Raw genomic sequence first — 16,071 nt, forward strand, 5'->3', positions numbered from 1 at the left:
TTTTGTGAAAATATTGAAAAATTGTAAGGAAAAAAATGTTGATAGATGTATGTAATAGAAATACTTTATTATAATATATTAATCACAACTTTACAGTCACGTTTTTCTTCTTTATGTATCGATATTTTAATTTTTATAGTCCTGTCTCATATTTTGTCCAAAAAGAAAAAAGAGAAATATTCACACTTCATATCAAAAATTAACATGTCAAAAAGCTTCAATTTCTTTTAAAACAAAAGTATAATCAACGCCAAAATGATACAATAGTTTTCCTGAATTCGTTCTAAATTATAAGAATCAATCAATCAATGTAATCAAACATAAATAATTTAATTGACTATGAATTGTCAACGCTGTAACTTCCTCCATGAAATGTTCGTGCTAGCTCTTTCCTCTTCACAATTAAAACTGAGATCAATACGAGAAATAATGCGCCAACAGCTGCACCAATATAAGGCGCATATGAAACCCTGAAAATTTTAAATTTTAATATAATAATAATCACGAGAGCTTATTTAATAAAATTATACTTAAAAGTTGTCTATTTCGAAACAATAGCACAAACTATTCTTACTTACCAATTATTACTTTTTATAACTATAGCATCACTAGTTTGATTGTGGCCATCATAATAATCGGTTGTACTCTCTGATATCTCATTGCTAGTAGTTTCTGTGCTTATGTCTGTGCTAAATGTAGAACATATTATTCCACAATCATCATAATTGAAGGGATCAGTGCAATCACACGCTGATGTAGTTACAATTATATCAAAAGTTGTTGGTATACAATAAGGTTCCCCTTCACCATCATCATTTATTTGATAGCCAGAAAAGCAATCACAAGTGTCTGGAGCAACACAAGTTCCGTAGCCACAATTAATATTACAAATAGGCTGACAGCTTGATCTGTTATTACGAAACCCTTCATTACAAACGCATTCATTAGGCATGATACAGGAACCGTTGGCGCAGTTCATACACTCCGGGTCACAGGTTCCATTCTCATTTTTAACATAACCAGGATGACATTTACAAGTGTTTGGCTCAACACATTCTCCGCCGCCACACTCGATGTCACAGGAGGGTACGCAAGTAGTTTCATTTTTATACCAACCTTCATTGCATTCACAATTATCTGGTGCTACGCAGGTACCGTGTAAGCAGTTAGAGCAATAAGGTAAACATGATCCATTTTCTGACTTTTCATATCCAGGATTACACTCGCAAACATTAGGTGATATACATCTTCCACCACCGCAATCTACACCACACCGTGGTTCACAACTATGTTTGTTAGTTTCGTTATTATACCAGCCATCGTCACACAAGCAGGTCTCAGGACTCATGCACGCACCGTGTGGACATCCTGAAGAGCAATACGGCAAACACAAATTATATTCATTTTTTCTATATCCATTGGAGCATTCGCAAGTGTCTGGAGCCACGCATTTGCCGTTACCACAGGGTTCAGTACAAACTGCTTGACAAGTATTATTGATGAGCATATAACCAAAATTACATTCACATACGTTCGGTTGGACGCAGGTACCATGTAGGCAGCCATTTTCACATATAGGTGTACAACGATTCATTTCAAGTTTGTAGCCCTCGTTACATACACATTTGCCTGGACTTTCGCAGTATCCGTTTTTACAGGCAGGAAAACAAATCGGATCACATTTAAAACTGAAACAAAATAATTATGTCTAAGTACAAACTACTTAATATGGGTTAAATCATGTCTACTATCTAGGAACCTTATAGTGATTGTAAACGTGGGGGGTCGTTTTTCATGCGAGGACATAAAATATTTAATACATACACAATTTAATACAAAACACTAGGTTCCCTCTGCCTACCCTGCTGTGTGCGGGATACAGCGTGAAGCAGGTGTATTTTTTTAATTTAACCTAGTAGTACAATAAATAGCAACACTGTATAATTAAGGCACTATAAAAATGCTTAATAAATCTTTTACTTTAAATAATCTATCTACATATATAAAAGGACTTGTCCTCACTGACTGAGGTAAGACGCACGCACAGCCGTAACCGCTGTGCGTAGAAACGTCAAATTTGGACAGATGTTTCGTTATTTGGACATCCACTAAGAAGGGATTTTGAAAAATTTTAACCCTAAAGGGGTGAAATAGGGGTTCAAAGTTTGTATGGAAAAAAAATTAAATCGGCACCGATCTTTATAAAATTTGAAATTTAGATTTTCAAAAGTATTTAATTTTTTTGTTGTTTCATTGTTTATTAGAATTCATCCCTAAATAGGCAAGCGAAGCTGCGCGCGTCCGCAAGTATTATTATATGAACCTACCTATACGAACTTTCATCTCTTATATATCCGGAACAGCATTCTCTTTTAGTATCTGTGAATGTAATCTGTAAAAAAGACGTAAATATTTTAAAAATTAAAATAAGGGATAAAAATTCTTGTCATATATTTTTTTGTCGGTTCTATGATTGTTGAAGAAGCTGACGTGGACCATTCTAACAGAAAATTTTTATTTTTATTTTCATGTTAGTGACCCATCCGCGGTTTCGCCCGCTTGAACTACACAATAATTTATCTTCTAATATGTATTGCTTTCATGTTTGGATTATATGAACATTATCATTTTAAAACCAACAGCTATAAATTGAAACCTAAAATTGGTGGAATTTAATGCCGAGCTTTGTATTTTGTATTTTATTCCCCCAAGTAAGAATCGAATCCACAATAGCCGCGTTTACAGTCGCGAGCTTTTATTTTTATTTAATAGCTAGATATTAAAAACAAATAGTTGTACATTGTCCAGTAAGATTAAAAATAAAATAGTAGGTACGTACAAACTTCTAATGCAAAGCAAAAGAAAATTATTCAGATATTTAAAAAATACTCACTGGGACCAATCTCCGATCAATATACGATTTCCTTCTAGTCTTGACGCATCTAAAGAAGCAGTTGCCCTTGTATGATTCTTGGTAAGTGCGGTAGTAGGTTACTGCAGTCCATCTCATAGCACTAAAATTTTATTTAATTAATTTTTAACAAAAAGAAAAACTGACTTCTAACAACGAACTGAAAAGTGAAATAATTTTACAAAGATTTTATAATTTTGTAGTCTTACTTTACAACTTCACCAAATTATCATTGAAACATTTCAAAGGAGGAAAGGATACATATCCTTTCAAATAAAAAAAGAATCATCAACATCGGTTGGCGACACATTGAGTTATTCGTCTATTTGTCGCGCACATACCTAATGCAAATTTAAGACTTATGTGATTTTTTCATAGATATGGTATCTATGAAAAAATCACATAATGTCGAACATGGACCAAAAAAATGGGACCATCCGGAAAGCTTCACCTTTCAAATAAAAAAAAATATCAATATCGGTTCACCCAGTCAAATTTACGAAGTAACATAAAAAAAAATACAGTCGAATTGATAACCTCCTTTTCTTACAGAAGTCGGTTAAAAATACAAATTCTTGACAAAAAAGCTCTACTACGGCTAAAGAGGAGACGCCATTATGATGAGGCTAAACAAGATACCTCTACTGTAAGTTGGTGAAGGTAAGACAGAATTAGGTCAAGTTAGCATTTGTGGGCTATATTGTTTAAGTGACAGTGAAATATGGAATCGATCAGACCAGTAGAAGATAGAAGATGTTTACGTCATTTCACTAACTAGAAAAGAGCTGAAGATCTTCAAAGGGCTGAACACATTTTATTGAATCGTGGCTAAGAACACTCTCTAGAGTGTAAGCGGCAGGACACAAAACCCCATTTTATTTTACAAAACCAAGAAAAATAAAAATAATTCAGTCCCCTGAGCAAGGATCGAACCCACAATCATCTCGCCTACAGACAAGCGTTGTTTTGAAGAACCTACTATTAAAATTACTGACCTCTCCCTCCTGGTACAAATTTGACAACATACACCCAAAATGAATGTTAATGAAATACCACTAAAGCACAATATTTTAAATAATTGAATCATTGTTAAATGGAGTTGTAATAAAATGCGTATTACATATTACACTGAATGACCATAACGTTGCAAATGAGCTGATTGAAAGTAGGATATCCATATATTGCTATATTTTTAGGATTTTCAATATAAAGGCCTAACGGATTAACATTCAAAATATTTTTGATATCTCTGTCTTTCAGCTTCAGCTTCACGCTGTATCCTGCACACAGCAGGGTCGGCAGAGGGAACCTAGTGTTAAGACACTCCGTTCCCCACTTTCTACCCAATTCTGGAGGCATTGCGTGTTGGTGGCAGTACTCAACGCCGCGCTTTGCCTTGACACCAGAGTGAAGAAATAGAAATATAAATTTAAATAAATCTCTCTCTTTCCTCCTCGTATTATAATACATAGATATACATATACATTAGATAAGGCCGCGGGGGCACAAGACTCTAGTATCCAAGCAATGCGCGGCGTTGTGTTCCGCCACTTAACACACAATTCCTCCAGAGTTCTGGAAGCATTCCGCACTCCGCTGAGTATCTTTACACTAAGCTATCCCCTATCCTATCCTGCTACATCCGGTGTACGGCGTGAAGCAGAATAAAAATCTTCTGAGTCTAATGTCACAATAACACTATTTATAAGAAGCTGTAAAAATATTTTTTCATTTTATTCAGGGACATGATAATAACACGAGATTTGACCAAATTCGACCGGAAATTTAAAATAATTTAAATATAATTTTATATTTCTATAATAAGAGAAAATAAAAAAAAAACGAAACGTCGTCCCCCTACATCGCAAAAATTATCTTTATTTATACATAAATGGGAATTCGCATCCGTTTAAAGCTATTGTTCATTGATAAATAATTTGTTAGTCATCATTATTATTTGACATACATATTCTATAAAAAGCTCTATCATATGCGTTCAGCGTGTAACCGCGACGGTCGTGGGTTCGATGTACACTCGTTGGAATCAATCACTTATTATCGTAATTGCCTCGCTCTGGTAAGATGTAGGGGAGCCCTAAGAAGGGAACACCGTATTTTTCCGTATTTTTCCGTAAGAAATAATATAAATTTAGTTTATATTAAAATGCTAACTAAATTATTAATACAAAACCTTCAATTCATTTTCGTTTATCATAACCATAACAAGGTTCTGTGCTTTTTTAAAAATCTCTACAAGATTTTTTATTGTGTAATTATTTTATTGTGATGAAATTTAATTCAAAACGATATATAAATGTTCTAAATGCACTACAGTGTTTTTAGTATAGAACAGTCTTTGGTAGGGAATAAATAGGCTTAGTATTTTTAATAAGGCCCCATAACCTTTTTAAGCGATATTGACAAAAAACTGAAAAAAAAAAACTTCCATACTACAAAATCATTTTTATTTAAAGTACAAACATTTATATGTACACAGTACACTGGTAACCAATACAAAATAACTTATTACATAGAAAAATAAAAATAAAATTATAATTATAATTCTTGACTATGGATTACCCAGTTCCATGGTGTTTTGAGCCACATCTGAAATATATCAAAGAAATTATTATAGCTTCAGGTTTCTCATTTATAGTAGGATAGGCAAAGGTAGAGAGACACTCTGTTTTTTAAAAAAAAAAACATTGATGCTGTGCCGCGTAAATAAACACCGCGATTTGTCTATTAGAATGGGGGGGGGGATAATAAGATAAGTCCTCCCCTTAAGTAACTATAGAATCCATAGTCATCGCTTAAAGTCAGATATTATCAAACAGCGCCACGATAGCATTAAAAAAATTTTTTTACATTATACCCATTTCAATTTTAAACAGTTCCTGTGGAAGATTTAATTGGTTGAAAAATGGGTCCCAACTGTATCCTTTCTATATTTAAAAAAAATATTAATATGATTTGTTTCTATGAAATTGTTTACAAGCCTTTATCTTCTCTGATCGGGGAAACTATATGTGTATTAAATTATTAATTATAATAAAATATTTATTAAGTCTTAAAGTCACTGCGTCCCGATTAGCAATAGAAGGACATTAATGATGTCAATATTTATTACTCTCCATAGTGAAATCAACCTACTACCGTCGCAGTTATTTCTGTCTTACGACTGAGTTACAATGGCCTTATATAATCATTTTAATGTAAAAAAATAAAAAATAATAATTACTGTATGTCTTCATTTTATACCGATTGTATACAACTTTGGTAACGCATATCAATGCCACAGCAACGATGAGCGCACCTATTAATATGCCAGCCGCTTCTCCTTGTGTTACCGACCTCTTGGCGCTGAAAACAAGAATTATTATATAATAATTATATAGATAAAGTAAAAAAGTCTTTAAGGGTCAATAAAAGCAAAATAATATAGTGGAACTATGAATTATTTCTCATTTCCCTGCATTGGCAGGACAAAGAGCGATGTTGTGTTTCGCTACTCGCTTTGTCAAATTCAAGCGTAAAGTGGAGAACGGAATAACTTGACACCAATTTTTCCAGCTTATCCTGAAGTTAGAGTCAGCAGTACTGTACCAAGCGTGAGATAAAAAAGAATCTCTGCAAATGGTATTCGAATCCAGTCTATTTATTAAACGCACCAAAGTTATTTCAATTAAATAAATTAATTCAATGATTGCAATTAAGTGTTATTTATTTTATTAACTAACTGTTTTGTTAAAGCTGATAAATGACAAAAAAATACTTACGTTGTATCCTTGCTTAGTGGCTCAGCGGGTTTTGAAGTAGAAGCACCTTCTAATTTTTCAATAATTTCCTTAGTTGGTTTCAAGATATGTAAAACCTCATCTTTTATATTTTCCAAATTTATATGAGTACTGTTTTCGATGTCCTAGATAATAATAAAAACTAATTAGGGAAACAGATAAAGTACATCTAAGAAAAGTAGGGTTTATTTTGATATTTTTTCTTTTTGCTCAATTTAATTGCTATTAGCCCTCTTAACTTTTCCGTCCTTTTTCACTATATTAGTATAAGATTACATTTAAATAAAATTAATAAGCGTAAACCTTATAAAATTTAAATTTGTTTATAATATTTAAAAAAAAAACAGAAATATAACTTACAGCGGGTGTTGTTGAAATTTCCAAATCTATACTCGTACCGAAATCGATTCCTGATCTTGGACCTAGGTTTGGAGCGTTCTATAATAAAAAAAAGTTTTATAATCATTCTATAATAAAAAAATATTATTATTCTCTTCCATTATGATTCACATGTTTCGGAGGTCGCCATGGCGTAGGGATACAAGCGAATGACTGTAAGCGCCGGTTGTGGGTTCGATTTCTACAAAGGAATGAGGAATTTATTAATAATTTCGATTATTCACCTTGCAATGTCTCGAAATTCAGTGGAAAGTGGGGAACGGAGTTTCTAAATACTAGGACTCTATACTCTCCTGCTATATGCAGGATACAAGCATGAATCCAATAATATTTCTATTTTATATAAATTTCTAAAACTTACTGTAACACTCTCTGATCCATGGTGTGTTGCAGTTTCATGACTTGCTTCGTCTCCGTCTGCAATCTAAACCAATAATAACTTATTACATTTTATTACATAAAAATTATGATATAGTATATATATATATTGTAATGTATCGTTTTTTATTCAATTTTCTTTTAAACTCGGCACCCATATAGATCTCCTGTTCTCTTGTCGGTGAAGACGAGAGCGAAGGATTACTTAACATTTAACTAATAATAAACTACCTTCCTTTCTTCCCATTTATTATATGTCTTTTTTTATAATTTTTAATTTTTTAAATATTTTTATAATATCAGAAAAAAATGCATAGAAAATGGAAACTAAGCTAATATCGATTTTACACAGGGTCTGACTGTAAACGTGATAGTAGTGGGTTCGTTTTCACTCATGTAAATTAATTATTTTAATTTGCATCTTAAAGATTATTAATAACTAGCGGACCCGGACGCGGCTACGCCTGCTTGAAATATAAGAATATAATTTCTATAGAAATATAATTTCAATCTAGATGAAATGCTAAAAGTGACTATTATATTTATTTTCATAAGGATGAATATCAAAATGACGCGGTAACGAACGCGGTCGCGTAGCGACGACGGTTGTTATTAACATGGCAGAATAAATTACATGTCAAATTAAAAAGTATTTTAATTTATTAGTACATATTTGTAATGTAATGTTATATAGCCTATAGCACTTCTGAAGAATGCAGCTTTCATACAAATCAAAAACAAAGTAAATCGATCCAGTAGATCCAAAGATTTTAGCGTTCAAACAAACAAACAAACAAACAAACAAACAAACTCTTCCGCTTTATTATATTAGTATAGAGTATAGATACAATCCTTTCGTTTTGCATCTATAGACATAGTAAAGTGACACATACTGTAGTACTCTCTGTTCCATGGTCCGGTTCAGCTTTCAGACTTGCGTGGCTTCCATCTGGAATCTATAACAATAACAGATTAGTAAATAATTTCAATTCTTATATTTTTTAATACACAGTTTTCTTTGTCTTATTCAAAATTTCCTTTCCCCAATTTTTAATGGTTGTGGGTTCGATTTATTCACAGGAATGAAATATTTAATATTTTCATTCCCTCGCTCTGGTTATATGGTAAAACGTTGAACACTGAGTCGGCGGAAAGTGAGGAACAAAAGTATCTCAAACGGGAACAGAGTGTCTTAGTAACACTAAGTTCACAGGTTTTCTCTATACAAAACTCTATATAAAAATCTTTTAAAAACTACCTTTTGTTAATAGAAAAGAATTAAAAAGTTAAAGAAGAAGTTAAACTTACCGACTTCGGCGTATTGGTCACAGGTACAAACTCGAAGTCTGCAGTTGTGGAGATCTGAAACATAAGGAAAGTAATATCTTTATCGGTTGTGATGTTATATTACTATATATTTGACGAATGAAAAAAAAGTTAAACTTTAATAATATTACTAAAAGCCATGGCTATTTAAGGCTTTGTTATTAGTTAAACAGGTTTTAGATTTTTATTTAGTAAAAAGAATCATCTCAATATGACTTTTAGTTTCCTAGGTACATATAATATGCACTTACCAAATTTAGCACACGTGCTTAGAAGCGTAGGTCATCATCTTAGTCATACTAATTTCAAAAATATCACATACCTACATACAGATAAAACACATAATCTCTTTTCCTTAAAAGATGGTTAAAAATACTTACATCAGTAGTTGAAGGACTTGTGTAGGCATCGTCAGTTGTGGTACTTTCACTTGTAATCTGTATATAAATAAAACATTTATTTCAGCAACAATTTTATCTAATTAGTGTTGTAATGTTTTAAAAATAATTAATCTATATTTAACCAAAATATAATATTTGAAATAACTAGAGGTTTTAATTGAACAGTTTTATCTAATTAGTGATGAAATGTACTAAAAATAATGATTTAGTATACTTATAACAGTAATTCAATAATACTTATTATTTAACGTCGATGCTATGTAATTGGGGCGTGGCTGAAGGCGATAATTGGGAGTTCATAACGTCACCTCAACCTCACAATTTCGTTTGCGTGAACTGTAAAAGATAAAATTCGAATCTCCATCCTCTCTTCCAACCATCAGCCTTTCAACGTCCAATGTTGGACATAGGACTCTCTTAGTATTCTTTAATATTATACTCCTCAAGGAACCTACATGAAAAATTTCAGCGTTCTACGCCGCGTTATTGCTAAATAAATGGGTAATTATACTGTTACCTTATACTGTTTTTTTTTTAAACTTCATGTACCTATCCTGCACATTGCAGGGTAGGCAGAGAATAATATGCTCAGAAATATGTACTTACGAAATTTAGCCCACGTGTTCTAAGTAGATCATCTTACATAATTATACTAAATTGTATATAATCGTCTTTTAAGAATTAGATTTATAGATAGAGATAGAGATTATCAGTATCTAACTCTAATCTTCTTTTCTTAAAAGACGATTAAAAATACTTACATCAGTAGTTGCAGGACTTGTGTACGTAGCGTCAGTCGTAGCTTTTGCGGCCGTTGTGGCAGTTTCATATGTTATCTGTATATAACCAAAATATTATGTTATCAGTAACAGTTCAAAACAATTTTATTTAATTAGTCACCCAATACGCAATGCCACCAGAATTCGGCAGAGTGGGGAAAGGAGTTTCTTAACACTAGGTTCCCTCTGCCTACCCTGCTATGTGCGGGATACAGCGTGAAGCTGATATAAACAAATAAACTAGTGCTGTAATGTCATTAAAGTCTATATTTAACCAAAATATAATATTTAAAGTAACGGTTTTAATTGAACAGTTTTATCTAATTAGTGATGTAATGCACTTGAAAATAATGATTTAGTACGAGTAGGTATACCTACTATAACAGTTATTTAATAATATTTATTATTTTACGTCGATGCAAAGTGTTTGGGGCGTGGCTGAAAGAGATAATTGTGGGTTCATAAAATACGACCGTTGAGCCCGTAATTTCATTTGCGTGAACCATGTTACGTAAAATCCCGTACTTTTACAGTTTTCGTAGAAAATTCCACGGAAAATCCTCTGCCTTGCCAAATTTCAGCGTTTTACGCCGCATAATTCCGGCTGTGCTTTGTCTATCAGTTATTTGATAACAGAAGACAAGATCATCATAGAGCAGGTGGATGGTGATGTAACTGTAAATCCGATGATCATGGGCTTCATACCCACTCGAGGAAATGAAATATTTCTTTTTTTCTTATTTTTGCGGCGTTAAGTTCCCGCCACTCAACACGCAATGCCCCCTGAATTCGGCAACACGCGAACAGCGGAAGTATCTTAATAGAAACAAAGTGTTTTAACGCTAGGTTCCCATATTCCTTCTGCCTACCCCGCTAAGTACGGAAGGACAGCGTGAAGGACATATAATATTCTCTCTCTGGTCCTGTATAATATTTCAAATAAAATAACGAAAACATCGTAGCAGTTAATAAGAGGAAACACGTAATAGGGAAGCCCGGCTATGTAACCAGTAAATTAATTAATTAAACTATTTTCCCTCTAGGATTATTTCATTATTTATATTAAACTATAAATATAGTAATAAAATTTAAGATTTTAAACTCCTCATTTATTTTAAAAAGTTACTTCATTTTATCTGTTCTTCGTAAAAGCTTATCAATTTTTCTATCTATATGTATGGAAAATATTGTTTTTACACCAACAGGGTATACTTTATGTTGAAGAAAAGCAAATTTGATGAAGAACATGTGAAAAGTGTAACTTATACCAAAGTGTAGGCGAATGCCAATGCAGTCTTAACACAAATTATTTTGGTGAATCCAAATTTTCGATTGACTTATAAAAACAATTTAAATCTTTTATATCTGACTAGCGGACGCGCGCAGCTTCGCTAGCTTATTTAGGGGTGAATTCTAATAAACCACGAAACATGTGTTCAATGAAAGATTTTTAAGAGTCTAAATTTCAAATTTTATAAAAATCGGTGGCGATTTAAAGATTTTTCTATACAAAGTTTCAACCCCTTATTTGCATCCTTAAGGGGAGAATTCTAGAAAACGATGAAACACGTGTTCAATTAAATATTTTTGAAAATCTAAATTTCAAATTTTATAAAAATCGGTGCCGATTTAAATTTTTTTCCATACAAACTTTGAACCCCTTTTTCACCCCTTTAGGGTTAAAATTTTTCAAAATCCCTTCTTAGTGGATGTCCAGATTACGAAAGTAAACTTTTGTCCAAATACCACGTTTCTACGCACAGCGGTTACGGCTGTGCGTGCGTCTTACCTCAGTCAGTGAGGACAAGTCCTTTTATATATATAGATAATGAACTTGCTGCGAAACTTTTCAACTATGATGGACGGCGATGGTTGTGGGTCCGAATCCCACTGAGAAATGATTTATTTTCATTTCCTCGCTCTGGTGGTAAAAAAACGATTTTGAATTCCGCCATGTCTCAAAAAATAAGCTTAAAGTTGCGAAGGGAGCTTCTTAATACTAGATACTTATCCTGCTACACGCGGAATACAGCGTGAAACAAAAAAAATAAAAAAGAAATCTTTATATTACAAGTTCGCTAACGAAACAAAAGATGATAAAAAAAATTAATTTTACTTTTATTAAGCGCATAAACAACATTTTTATTTATTGAAATTAATATCTTAAAATTAAAAATACTGAAATATAAAATTATTTTTTCTCATATCTATCTATATATAAAAACTTTTATACACAAAAAACTTACCAACAAAATTAAAAAGAAACCAACAAATGAATCCATTTTCAACTTGACTTGTGTTCACTTCACGAATATAATGAGACTGCCCTATACTTACTAAGCTTTACCTATTGCACTAATTAATACATTTATATAAATATAAACATGATTAATTATTCTGCTAATCTGTCCGTACGCTTTAAAGTTTGTGAGGAAAATGAGAGTGGAATTATTATTTTAAATATATGAATAAATATTATATTAATGAAAACTTAAACAGTCATGGATTGGACAGGCGTTTGTCTGTAAATATTATGATTGTGGGTTCGAATCCCACACGGAGTAATTAATTATTATTATTTCTCCGTTCTAATAACACAAAGTGTTCAACACTTAACAAAAAACGTCTGTATTCCGTAAAAAAGGATCTTTATGCTACTTGCTATTACTTTTTGACTAGCCTATTAAAAGCGGGATATAGCCTGAAGTGGAAAATAAACGTAAAACACTTGCGTGGACTTTAAGACGTGAATCGGTTCTTTCCCGTCACCTGTTTTACCCGCTTTAGTAATAATTTTGAGAAATACCCTCTTAGTGATGCCCCGATTCGTTGGCTGTCAACTCTTCATCAATTTGAATTTTATACTGGGACTAGCGACTCGCGTGCGGCTACATAATTACTACCTACTACATTGTACCTTCTATACCTTCTATACTTGTACCTAGTGAAAAGTAAAGTTTCAAACAATTCAATAAAATAGTTATTTTCAGAGAATATGGAATACGAAGAAGGATGATACGTAGAAGGTGCTCTGAGCTATATAAGTTTTATGAGCCTAAACTCAAATATTCTACTTTTAATCTCTGAAGAATTTCAACGTCTGGCCCCTGCTCCATCGTCAGACCAGCGTCATGACGTTACGAACAAACGAATACGAACTTTACGTACTGTAATCCAAGCGACGTGAATCTGCCAAGTTTTATTATTTATTGTCAAAACTCTCTGTCTCACATTCCAACGAATTTCGACTTAATAAAAGAATAGAATAGAAACATTCTTATTGGTGACAAAGAGCGCTCCGCTCGCTTCGCTCAATAAGAGGACACATGGAAAGTACATATCCACATTACTTAATTCCACTATAGCGAAACTTTCCGTACAAATATTCTGGGAATAGTTCATTCTTAAGTTTGATGACCTAATGCGGGAAAATATTGCAACAAATATTACTAAAGCGAAAAATAAAAAATATTATTCACAATGATTGGACGAATTATTCATGAAATTAGAATTAAAAATATTTAATTTTAGTTTAAAATATAAAACTTGCTTTTAACAGGTGATAGCAGAAAAAAATATAGATACTCAAAAGTTCAATTTAAATACAAGTTTTTTCTAAGCAAAATTAAAGCTTTTTAAAATAAACTAACTCTTAAGCGACTTCATCTTACAAAACATCAATATAAGTATGACACATGACACATTCTTAGTGTCAGAGGTCCCCCTGACCACAGTTGCATAGTCTGGTCAAAAAGTTCAAAAACGTGCTAAATAGACCATAAAGCTCCTAAAAATATGTGCTCATTAGATTTGGAATGACGTCTGGAAAAATGATTTTTAAGTATTATTAAATTAAATATAATAATATTTTAGGAGCTCTGTCTATTTAACATGTTTTTGGACTTGTTGACCAAACTAACAGTCTGTTACATCGAAATGACGTGATGTAAAAAGTGTTTGAAAAATATATTTTTATAAAGAAGTATTTGATTTTAAATATACGTTAACAAATCAATCCTCTAAATACTCAGCACAGCGCTATGTTTCCGCCACTCAGTACACAATATCTCGAATTTGGGCAGAAAACATAGTGTTTAGACACTAGTTTCATTCTCTAGGAAGTACCATACCATATCCCTTCTTTTCCATTTGGGAAGGTTCAAGGCCGGTCAATTCACGATAAGTTTGGGGTTCGGTCCAACTCAACGTCCTCTCTTGTTATCTTCTACCTACAAAAAATGATTCACAGGATGCCTTTAAGTTTATGATATATTGGGACTGAATAATTATTAATACAGATATGTTTTAATTTTATTAAAATAACTTTGAAATGTTACATAACATAAGGATAAGCAGCTAAGCAGTTTTTTCGCTTTTTAATTGACACTTGAATTCGAAACATTTTACCAGAGAAATAATGTATATGACCAGAGCCATAAATAATAATAATTCATTCCCTCGATTGAAGATGGAACCCACAAACATCACGTCGAAGCCAGATACTAAAACGAAAAAAATGTTTATAATATTATAAGCTTTAAGATTCATTCCCTGTAATGAAATGATCGATCGTTAACATAACAATTCATAGAATTAAAATTTAAGAAAAAAAACATCCATATTATTATAAAATTTAATTATGACACAAAGAGTTATTATCACAACGACAGATTCAATTTTCGAACACAAGTCATCCCTCTTTAGATAACACATACAAAAACTTATTTATATTTTTGTACTTTAAAATTTTAATTTAAGTCATTAATATAAATAGTTAAAGATTCTATTAAACTATTAAATAAATTATTACTAAAAATTTAAATGTCGCCATTTCATTTATTGTCTAACAATATTTTTGGTTTTGAACCTAAGCTTCGTTTCTTTCAATTTAATATATATTCTTGGAATAAATATAAATTATATATCAAAGTTTTTCGTGTTCGAATACTATTTTACTGGCCAACAGCTTTTCGGCGGCTTGTTCGTCATCATCTTCGATGTCTTCGCTGGGTTCTTCATCATTTGCTGGAGTCTCTGCATAGTTTCTTTTCATCAACGTGTCAGGGAGGGTATAAACAACACTGCCTAACGCAGTCGCTCCTATAAAAATAGTAGTTAAGATATTACGCTAATTTAAGAACTTTCTTAAGATTTAATATTTTATATTTTGTTATTTTGAAATTATAGAAAGAAAGTTTTACCTCCGTTACTGTTCTTGGTATCATATTGTTTTCGCTTCCTCCACATGTGTCCTATCACGATTATTGATAGAGTAAGTAGAACTAAACCCAGGCAACCCCACAGCAACCAAGTTAACTGCAATCCAGCCAACCTTAAAATGCAATAATCTTTATTCATACTTTATATTATACTAGCGGACGCGCGCAGCTTCGCTTGCGTATTTAAGGGTGAATTCTAATAACCCATGAAACATGTGTTCAATGAAATATTTTTAAGGGTCTAAATTTCAAATTTTATAAAAATCGGTGGCGACTTAGATTTTTCCATACAAACTTTCAACCCCTTATTTGCACCCTTAGGGGGCGAATTCTAGAAAACCATGAAACATGTGTTTAATTATATACGTTTAAGAGTTTGAATTTCAAATTTTATAAAAATTGGTGACGATTTAAAAAAAAAACTATACAAACTTTCAACCCCTTATTTGCACCCTTAGGGGGAGAATTCTAGAAAACCATGAAACACGTGTTCAATTAAATACTTTTAAGAATATAAATTTCAAATTTTATAAAAATCGGTGCCGATTTTAATTTTTTTCCATACAAACTTTGAACCCCTATTTCACCCCTTTAGGGTTAAAATTTTTCAAAATCCCTTCTTAGTGGATGTCCAGATTACGAACGTAAACTTTTGTCCAAATTTTACGTTTCTACCATCAGCGGTTACGGCTGTGCGCGCGTCTTACCTCAGTCAGTGAGGACAAGTCCTTTTATATATATAGATTAATCGCAATTTTTTTACTTTTTGCATTTAAGATTTAAATTTCTCTTTTCATTAATAGAATGAAAAAAGACTGAAAAGCCAGAAAAGGACTTACAAAAGCCTAAATATTTCTCAAA

The 16,071-nt window shown here is 32.2% G+C and overlaps 3 protein-coding genes across 3 annotated transcripts in view; all 3 read right to left on the minus strand.

Annotated features, from left to right (window-relative positions):
• Positions 1–42: 42 nt before the first annotated feature.
• On the minus strand, positions 43–4,063 carry LOC146538417 (uncharacterized). The gene is made up of 5 exons (XM_085186212.1): positions 3,907–4,063; positions 2,894–3,014; positions 2,328–2,392; positions 579–1,688; positions 43–470 (listed from the first exon to the last, which is right to left on the minus strand). Exons 1-5 carry the CDS (start codon positions 3,996–3,998, stop codon positions 338–340), a joined length of 1,521 nt encoding a protein of 506 aa, XP_085042338.1. The 5' UTR covers positions 3,999–4,063; the 3' UTR covers positions 43–337.
• Positions 4,064–5,360: 1,297 nt separating this feature from the next.
• LOC146538418 (uncharacterized) lies at positions 5,361–12,433 on the minus strand. Its single transcript, XM_085186213.1, has 10 exons — positions 12,238–12,433; positions 9,974–10,048; positions 9,192–9,248; positions 8,794–8,847; positions 8,379–8,441; positions 7,469–7,531; positions 7,069–7,146; positions 6,691–6,833; positions 6,153–6,274; positions 5,361–5,518 (listed from the first exon to the last, which is right to left on the minus strand). The coding sequence occupies exons 1-10, from the start codon at positions 12,271–12,273 to the stop codon at positions 5,481–5,483; spliced, it is 729 nt and encodes a 242-aa protein (XP_085042339.1). The 5' UTR covers positions 12,274–12,433; the 3' UTR covers positions 5,361–5,480.
• A 2,175-nt stretch (positions 12,434–14,608) lies between these two features.
• The window catches only part of LOC146538419 (uncharacterized), a 17,824-nt gene continuing 16,361 nt past the window's right edge, over positions 14,609–16,071 (minus strand). Inside the window, exons 12-13 of the mRNA XM_085187051.1 lie at positions 15,193–15,323; positions 14,609–15,091 (exon numbers count right to left, since the gene is read on the minus strand). Coding sequence (XP_085043177.1) covers positions 14,916–15,091; positions 15,193–15,323 — 307 coding nt within the window. The 3' untranslated portion in view covers positions 14,609–14,915. The remainder of the gene's footprint in view (positions 15,092–15,192; positions 15,324–16,071) is intronic.

The sequence above is a fragment of the Heliconius melpomene genome, chromosome 6 (genome assembly GCF_056956725.1).
Source record: "Heliconius melpomene rosina isolate 202511_hmr_F chromosome 6, ASM5695672v1, whole genome shotgun sequence".
Lineage (NCBI taxonomy): Eukaryota > Metazoa > Arthropoda > Insecta > Lepidoptera > Nymphalidae > Heliconius > Heliconius melpomene.